At 45.4% G+C, this 9793-nt stretch overlaps 1 protein-coding gene across 1 annotated transcript in view; it reads left to right on the top strand.

Moving 5' to 3' along the window:
- LOC106807821 (chloride channel protein 2-like) overlaps positions 1–9567 on the top strand; it is a 76249-nt gene extending 66682 nt beyond the window's left edge. The window contains exons 17-25 of the mRNA XM_014810285.1: positions 237–341; positions 658–751; positions 1184–1338; positions 2357–2407; positions 3261–3485; positions 4067–4108; positions 4823–4861; positions 5256–5342; positions 6231–9567. Coding sequence (XP_014665771.1) covers positions 237–341; positions 658–751; positions 1184–1338; positions 2357–2407; positions 3261–3485; positions 4067–4108; positions 4823–4861; positions 5256–5342; positions 6231–6641 — 1209 coding nt within the window. The 3' untranslated portion in view covers positions 6642–9567. The remainder of the gene's footprint in view (positions 1–236; positions 342–657; positions 752–1183; positions 1339–2356; positions 2408–3260; positions 3486–4066; positions 4109–4822; positions 4862–5255; positions 5343–6230) is intronic.
- Positions 9568–9793: the final 226 nt, after the last annotated feature.

Below are 9793 nucleotides of genomic sequence, written 5' to 3'. Positions count from 1 at the left end.
CCTGTGTTTGTAAGTCTACAGCCAGCGACCAGCGGAAGTGAACTAGACGTTAGCCATCCCGGTTAACGACATCACACGCACACAAACCAACACTCAAAATGCGGCAACCGCCGCGTGTGAAAACATATTTACTCGCAGCCTCACGCCCTGCGCGGGCGGAATAATAATCAATCATCCCTCTAATATATAATATATATAATAATAATAACATATAATACATTGTGCACGTTTTGTAGCAACGGCTTTGGGAGGAAGAACAGCTAAACATGGTGATTGATTTCTCTGAATGTCGCATCGACCCCGCACCTTTCCAGCTCGTGGAGCGTACAACCTTGTACAAGGTATGTGGATTCCTTGATTCCTTGCCCCATGCGCCTATCTTCCACACCTGGAAAAATATGACTGAATGATGTTTAATTGGCATCCTGTGCAACACCTCCAGTAAGGATGATCATTATATCTGTTAGGAGCATGCGATCCATGAATGAAGACTGAATATGTCTTGGAAAATGGGAAAACACGGCGAGTTTTGCTCATGTTTATTTACGACCGACCGGTCAGTGCTGTTCAGACTGGTTGCGGAATTGCTTTGACAGTGTCTGCAGTCTGTGCCATTCTCCAGCTATCTATACTCAGTCATTGTGTTTGCTTTTCTAGGTGCACTCCATCTTCTCCCTGTTAGGCTTGCAAGTCGCTTACGTGACAGCGATAGGCAGGCTGGTCGGAGTCGTCTCACTGAAGGAGGTGGGTGGTGTCCTTGTCACTCGGCCTGCGTTCTCATTTATATCATACGCTTACCGTAAACGTAATATCACTAATAAACAGATGTTGTAAAATGTCGAGGGTGATTTCAGTGGACGGAAAGCGATGAACATACACAGCCTGTAATTAAGTGAACCTAATTGATTATATGATAACAATTAATTAAAGCTTAGCAGCACAATTTGTGAATAACTAAATCGAAGAGGCAGTAAATCGTCCGCGCTGACCACTACTGGGTTGCCAAGCTGTGTGACTGTGTCAAGATTCCTCTTCTCTGACTCTTGCTCACTTTCTTTCTCTCTTGCCCTCTCTTCCCCCCCTCTCTTGCTCCCTTCTTCCCTCTTGCTCACTCCCACTCTCTCTCGCTCTGCGTCTCTCTCTCTTTCTCTCTTGCTCACTCACCCTCTGATCATGTCTATAGACTCGATGATCCTGCTCGGGTCGGTGCGGCGTGTGGAGCTCGAGTATGCCTTCAACAAGCACGTCGGTCGTGAGAGGAAGCTGCAGCCGGTCGAGAAGAAGATGCTCGCTGGAATCACAGAGATTCCTTCCTCCTCCCACATCTCCCGCTTCACGGTATGTGCCACGCGGCCATGGATGGGGAGGGAGGAGGCGGGCACGATGGGATGCGGGAGGGGGAGGTTCTAACGGGGTTGGTTGGCTTTACAGAGAGAGGAAATGTAGAAATTATGAATTATTTAGTAGTAATTTTATGAGTACTTTGATGTCATGTTAATGTACTCCTCATGACATAATTAAACATTAACCTAACATTAACATAACATTAACACAGCATAAACATAATGCTTCATTTACCATAATATTAATGTGTTCCTGGCATAATTAAAAAATTTAACATGACATCAATGTAACATACGATTTACATAATGTTAATGTACTCCAATTTTAATTAAATTCAACTGAAATCCGTCTTTCGCCTTCTCTTGTCATGATGTGTTCCTGAACATTACGTGAAAGAACTGGCTGTAATTTGCGTTCGCTCGCTTGTTTTCTTCGCGATTCAAATTACCCGTGTGTTCGCGCGCGTGTGTTTGAGCTTTCCCGGTGAGTGTATTTGCTTGTGGGGCGCTATGCAGCTTGGTTTCTAACTCACGCAAGCTTGTAGTCTAGTAGATTTTTTTATGAAAGCTCTTCAAAAACTTGAGCTTTACTTTGATATTGATTTTAAACTTGTGAAGTGGTTCTGTTCAAAGACTATCCAGCTACTGTTGGTCAGAGCTGTCTTAGAGCCAGTTGATCTTGACTTATGCTGTTCTAACCTGAAGCCATATATTATTTTGGTATAAGTATGTGACTTTTTAACCATTTGAAGCAGACCTGCACACATTTTCCCTGCATCGATTGGTGTCGAGTTTATTTCTTCCTTCTGAAATGTCAAATATCTTGTTGCATGCATCCGTACATATATAAATCATGGATAATAGCATGAAAATATATCTACTAATCACAATCGCGTGCAGCCATATTGAGCCAGAGTGGTTAGCTAGCATGTTATCCGTGTGTGACGTGACATCGAATAGGGCATGTGTGCAGGTTTTGTTTCATTACTTATGTATTAACATTGCGTACACAGGTTTCACCAGCCATACTAGACACACGCGCTACAAGCACTGACAACCGCAAGGTTTGCATGACTATTAATTTGCTTCCACAATCCATTTTATGTGATTTTTAGCAGATGCGAAATGTTAGCTGTTAATTTGGTGAGATTTGGCCACTGTGCAGGCGTTTATATACTTTTTTATTATATTTTTTTGCTGCAATGTTCAGTTTTGCAATTTAAAATTTAAATTGATAATAATATTGTTTTATTCTGAAGAGGTTGTGAATTGCAATTTGAGAGTAGATATCAGATCTTGTGTACTGTGCTACTGACTCACTGTGTAAGTGTGTGTGTGTGTGTGTGTGTGTGTGTGTGTGTGTGCGTGCGTGCGTGCGTGCGTGCGTGCGTGCGTGCGTGCGTGCGTGCGTGCGTGCTCGCGCGCGTGTGAGTGCACACAATGTCATTGCTGTGTGTCATAATTGTGTTCTTTGTGTCGCCTGTCATTGAGTGTCGTCATGCCATCATTGTCAGTTATCGTGTGTCATCGTGACATCATATCATGTCATTATCATGGCATCATCATCTGCTGTATGCGTCATCATGTCGTCATGCGTCTTAGTCTTGTATCATCATTTCTTCATTGTGTTCTATCGTTTCATCATATTCATATGTGTGCTATTGTCTTGTGTTCATCGTGTGTCATTATGTGTAATGTGACAATGTCATTGTGTGCTGTCTGCGTCATCATGTCGTCATCATGTGTGACGTAACGATGTTATTGTGTGGCCACTGCATTATCGTGACGTGAAATGTCATCGTGTGCTGTCTGCGTCATCGTGTCATCATCATGTGTGACGTAACGATGTTATTATCGTGACGTAACGATGTTATTATCGTGACGTGGAATGTCAGCATGTACTGTCTGCGTCATCAGCGGCGCTTCAAGCCGATCAAGTCAATCCTGAAGCGCGCCAAGTCGCCGAACACGACGATCGAACTCAACGAGCTGACGGCGGTGACCTCTAGCATGCGCTCGGACAACGACGACTCGCCATACGACACGTTGCGGACGGACCCCGGCCAGGGCACGCTGACCAGCTACCCGGGTAGTCCGCAGAGCACGATCACCTCTAACTTCTCCGGCCGACACGTGCAGCTGGTAAGCGCAGCGCCCTCAGTGGTGCAGCTGGTAAAAGTGGCGCCCTCGGTGGTGCAGCTGGTAAGCGCGGCGCTCTCTGTGGTGCAGCAGGTAAATGTGGCGCCCTCTGTGGCGCAGCTGGTAACGCGGCGGCCCTCCTGTGGTGTACTGATATAAGAGTGCTGCACCTCTGTGGCTGCAGCTGGTAAGACAACGGCGCCCTTCTGTGGTGCAGCTGGTAAATGTGGCGCCCCTTGTGGCGCAGCTGGTAAGGGCGGCGCCCTCTGATGGCACAGCTGGTAAAAGTGGCGTCTCTGATTGGACATAATCGCGTGAACGTTGGGGTTAGTGTTTGCGCATGCTATATGATATCTGCCTAATGGCCTATCATTGAGTGTTGGCGCCATCTGTAGCCACATAATTGGCAAGAAAAATGTCCATGAGGAGGGTTGGTTGCTAATGGCCTTCGATCGTAGAGTCGTTTTATTCGGCCATGACTTTTCTCATTTCTAGTTGGTTGTTTGGCGCGTTCTGTAGAGATTAGACACGTGGGGGAGAAATTTTCTGTGTCACCTATTATGGTTATTTTTCTCTGTTTTCAGCCAGAAGAAGTAATACGCATTGTAGACCTTCCAATAGAACAGGTAAACGAGCCGGCCATTGTTGTGGCACATCGTCTTTCACAATTGGCTCCTATTACGCGTGCTCTCACCGTAGTGCAATTCTGATACTGCCGAGTTCTACATTAACCCAATCTTTGTGTGAAATTATTGATAGCTTAATTGGTTGGAATGCAACCTTTGACGCACAAAGTCCAATTTGTCTTGATATTTATTTGTGAATTATTGGGCGATGATTTGAAGATCTGTAGCCAAGATACGCATTGATACTAGGTTGTATATCATATATGTATAAGAAATAATGGCAATAATATTATAACTAGAGCACAGCTGGAGAAGCACAGACCTCCACCAAGCGCTGAATTTCTCTCATGTGAATATTTTTTATTAACTTAATTAATAAGGTGGAAAAATTAATTAATTAATTAGATTAATTAAATAATTAATTGGATCCGGATTAGTGCGAGCGTGCCAGGTGGGGGAGGGACTGTGGTTGCCCTTATCCTCGGTGTTTGTAAGTCTACAGGCCAGCCCGCCCAAAAACCCTAGCGGAAGTGAACTGAAACGTGCATGGTAACACACACACAACACAACAAACCAACAACTCAATGGCACGCCGGGTGAGAAACATAACGCTCGCCACGCCCGCGGCGGAGGTAATAATGAATACATAATATATATAATAATATAGTATATATAATAATAATAATATATAATTCATTGTGCAGCGTTTTGTAGCAACGCTTTGTGGAGGAAGAAACAGGCTTAGAACAATTGGTGATTGATTTCTACTGAATGTCGCCATCGACCCCAGGCACTTTCCAGCTCGTGGATGCGTTACAACCATTGTAACAAGGTATGTTGGATTCCTTGATCCTTGCCCATGCCCATCCTTCCACACTGGAAAAAATATGAACTGAATGATGTTTTAATGGCTCCTGTGCGAACACCTCCAGTAAGGATGATCGTTATATCTGTTAGGAGCATGCGATTCATGGATTGAAGACTGAATATGTCTTGGAAAATGGGAAAACACGGCGAGTTTTGCTCATGTTTATTTACGACCGACCGGTCAGTGCTGTTCAGACTGGTTGCGGAATTGCTTTGACAGTGTCTGCAGTCTGTGCCTTCCCCAGCTATCTATACTCAGTCATTGTGTTTGCTTTTCTAGGTGCACTCCATCTTCTCCCTGTTAGGCTTGCAAGTCGCTTACGTGACAGCGATAGGCAGGCTGGTCGGAGTCGTCTCACTGAAGGAGGTGGGTGGTGTCCTTGTCACTCGCTGCGTTCTCATTTATATCATACGCTTACCGTAAACGTAATATCACTAATAAACAGATGTTTGTAAAATGTCGGAGGGTGATTTCATGGACGGAAAGCGATGAGCATACACAGCCTGTAATTAAGTGAACCTAATTGATTATATGATAAACAATTATTAAAGCTTAGAGCACAATTTGTGAAAACTAAAATCGAAGAGGCAGTAAATCGTCCACTCTGAGCACTACTGCGTTTGCCCGAAGCTGTGTGACTGTGTCAAGATTCTCTTCTCTGACTCTTGCTCACTTTTCTTTCTCTCTTGCCCTCTCTTCTTCCCTCTTATCTCTCTCCTCCCTCTCTCTCTGCATTCTCTCCACTCTCTCTCTCTGGCATTCGTCTCCCTGCTCATCTCTCTCTCTCCCGCCCGACTCTCTCTCTCTCTCTCTCTCTGCATTCTCGTCCCGCGTTTCTCTCTCTCTCTCTCTCTTCTCTCATTCTCTCTCTGCTCTCTCTCTCTGCTCTCTCTCTCTCTCTCTCTCTCTCTCTCTCTCTCTCTCTCTCTTCTCTATCTCTCTCTATCTCTCTCCTCTTTCTCTCTCTCTCTCTCTCTCTCTCTCTCTCTCTCTCTCTTCTACTCTGCTCTCTTCTCTCTCTCTCTCTCTCTCCTGCTTCTTCTCTTCTCACTCTCTCTCTCTCTCTCTCTCTCTTCTCTCTCTCTCTCCTTCTCTCTGCCCTCTTTCCTCTTATCTCTCCTCTCTTCTCTCTCTCTTTCTCTGCCTGTCTCTCTCTCTCTCTCTTTGTCTCTCTGCATTCCCTCCTGCTCTCTCTCTCTCTTTCCCACTCTCTCTCTCGCTCTCTCTCACTCTGCATTCTCTCTCTCTCTGTAGCTGCGGTTTGCGATCGAGGGCACGAGCGATCCGTCCACGATGCAGCGATCTGCCTCCTCGTCGCCGCAGAAGGAGATCGAGATCCCGTACGACGGCCACGACGACGACGACGATGACGACAACGACTACAACGACGACAACGACGACCCTGAACGCGGCGGCGGTGACCTCGGCGACGGCGGCGCGACCGGCGGAGGAGGTAGCGACGCCGAGCGAGAGCCCCGCCTTTCGCCGGACTACGAGGAGCGAGCAGTGAGGCCGCGCTCGGCGACTGCGCCAGCGCCCCCTAGCGGCGACATCGAGGAGGAGGCGGACGACGCGAGCGAGACGGTCATCGGGCCGTCGGGACGCCGCTTCCGCGTGAAGTCGCTCACGGCGGACGACCCGCGCTCGCCCGAGAGCTTCTCGTAATCCGGTGCGCTGCCAGGGGGCGCTACAATCTTGCTCGAGATGTTGGGGGTTTTGAAGAGGTCGGCGGCGAAAGTCTAGAGGTCATTGAGAGGTTGGCCAGGTCGTCGATGGTCAAGGTCATCGAGAGGTCATCGCGTCGAAACGCATGTTTATATAAGTTTGTTGCGGCAGCAGCGGACGCCGGGCATGCAGCTAGCATCCTAGCCGCATCTCGATTCCTCGCGTGTTTCTGTCGTCGAGGATTCGTCTGAGAGTCATCGCCGAGCACGCCACCACATTCGTTCTGCCTTAACGAGCATTCGTGGTTTCGTTAGCGGCGTTCGTGTGAGGGCGTCGAAGCAACCCACCTCCCCCCCCCCCCAGTCGCATGTCGACACGGACGTGATGTGATTCGTTGCCTTTCACGGAGGTCAAACACACTGCCTCTGTGTTCTTCTGTGATTGGTCACCGCCTGTGATTTCGCCATGTGTTGCGCGTCTTTTCTGCGATGTCACATCCAGTGTTGTGATGTCAGTTTCTCTGTGATGTCATCGGGTGTTGCGCAACTTTTCTGTGATGTTGTTTGAAGTAGCACACCTCACTCATTGTCAAGTAATAACACAATTGCGTCTAGCTGTATTTCTCCCTATATATATATATATATATATATATATATCCACATTATATAAAGTAGAACTGTGGGTGAATGTGGTGGGGTTGTTGCTTAATTGTAAAGGTAGCCAGTATTCGAGGGTTACACCGCTGTGCATAATTTGACTCTGTTTCATGTATTTAGTTTTTATTTCTGTAGACTAATATTATGCAATGTAAGTCTCCATCTCAGTAATCCATTTAGGAATAAATCACGTAGGAAGGAAGTCATCCTTGTAGGAATAAATCACGTAGGAAGGAAGTCATCTTGTAGGAATAAATCACGTAGGAAGGAAGTCATTCTGTAAGAATATATCACGTAGGAAAGAAGTAATCCTGTAGGAATAACCCAACATAGGAAGGAAGTAATTGCATAGGAGTATATAATCCATGTATGAAGTATCGATGTGTGCATCTCGGACAATCACTTTGTTTATTTGATTAATACCATGTGATCTGCCTTATCCCAATCATGTGTGTCATTACCCGTTTATCAAAGTATGAAGTCATGCTCATAGAGTGCTGTTCTTATGTCTCGTAAGCGCCGTCTAGCGTGTACCTGTAATTTTGTCGAGTCTATCGGCTCCTACTTGACAGCTCGTTTTTTTGTAAACTTTGTTTTCGACAAGTGGCGTTCTAATGAGAGCTGAAAAGGTACCTCCGTATCCGTTGTTTGCGGTGAACAGGTCGGTAGTATCATTACACACCATATATATATATATATTTATATATATATATATTTATTTATATATATATTCATCAAGATTGTACATTTGCTCTTGCCCTATTCTAGTGGTCTGTGTGAAATCATCGTTGCTAATGTGAGAGCTGGTGGGTTTTCGGCGGATTTTGTCATTATTTCGTGATATTGCGACAACAACGAACGTAAGCTGCATCACCTTGCATGTCGTCCAGCTACAGGCTAATGTTGCCCGTCGAAATCTCTTTCTTTATGAGTGGCGTTTGTGGTATGTGCGTGCGTGCGTGCGTCTACCCGTACATGGTTGCGGGAGCGTGTGTGTGTGCGAGCATGGGCGTGCGTGTGCGCGCGCTTGTGCATGCGTGCATGCGTGCGTGTACGTGTGATCTTCGTTGTTATACTCTAGCCGTGGTTTCTGCCGTGTTAGTTTTTCCACTGTTCGGTAAGTTTTTACAGCAGAAATGCGAATGGTCCAGCGTTCGCAGCTGCGTCAGGGTTGGGATACTACCGTCTCGCTTGGCGTAGCTAGTTCTCCAGGCAACTCGGTCCGCACGAGACCTGATAGTTTATAGGCTGATGAAACTAACATCCCGTGAAATTCATGTGTTCGTGGCTTCCATTTCGACACGTTTCGTCTTCCACGTCCGTGTATTTGCGGCGGTCCTGTAGCTTGTATACCATAGGTTATACGAGAAGAGTGTAATGCGATGGAGTATTGTTATGCCATGCATAGTAATGCTATAGAATGAAGTAAATGTACAATGACTTAACAGCTAGCGATGCATATATATATATATATATAAATATATAAATATGTTGGTGTTTGTTGTTCTAACGTTGTATGTAAACGACTGCCACAGTGACCTTATACAAGGGCCTCTCAAGAGAAACGCTAAAAGTTTCCTTTATTGGCGAGTGTCGGTTAACACAGATTGACTGCCTCGCCTACGTGCCGGTACGTATACGTATGGTGGCGATTCATTAAGCAGTTTTACACGCGGCGTAGTGCAGTGCAGAACAGTTCCGTGTGATTATATAATTACATTTGCTCGTCATCATCGAATTTCATACGTTGAACAAGCTTGTTCGAAGAGTCATCGATGTGTTTTGTATATAAGAGTTATGAGAGAGAACACGAGAGCGCGATGTGAAATTTTGCTACTTTTTTACGGTAATGATGTGTAATCATTTAAACGAGAATTAATTACTAGAAACTTGCAGGGAGTAGTGGAACCGAGAGCCAAACGTCACCTACCGTGCACGTGCAGTTGTACAGGATTTGATATTTAATTATAATATTGTCGATAGATATGCATAGCGCGATAAAGGATGAAGATTTGCAGGATGAATGGGTTTTTTAGAACAGATATCTTTGAATTGATTGCGAAAGCTTTATAAAATTGTTATCAATATAATGTTATACTTTTTTCAAGTAATCTGTATTTTGTTTACTTGTATTGTTTTATCGCGCGTGTGATGTCCAGCCCTAGTGTTTACGTTTTGTATCGATGCTGACTCTATGTGTGCAATGTGACGCATGCGCGAGCGGACATCCGAAAATAAGAAATAAAGGAGCAGCGGGAATGGATTGGACAGAAACGAGGTGTTATAATATTCGGAGTTCAATTATGGTTTGATATCATCGATCAACAAACAATAAGAACATTACATTGGCGACGAGAGGATCAAACGATCACTAAGGAAGCACGTGATGATAAAGGCAGCAATTCAGCTACAACCGCCTCCGTACAGCCGTTTGATTGCCGATCCGAAGGCAAAAATGTCCGATGGACGAAATGGCTGCGTAGATTGGAATGTAAC

The sequence above is a fragment of the Priapulus caudatus genome, unplaced genomic scaffold (assembly GCF_000485595.1).
Source record: "Priapulus caudatus unplaced genomic scaffold, Priapulus_caudatus-5.0.1 Scaffold236, whole genome shotgun sequence".
NCBI lineage: Eukaryota > Metazoa > Priapulida > Priapulimorpha > Priapulimorphida > Priapulidae > Priapulus > Priapulus caudatus.
The sequence above is the reverse complement of the archived record's forward strand: the minus strand, read 5'-3'. Positions and strand labels throughout refer to the sequence as shown.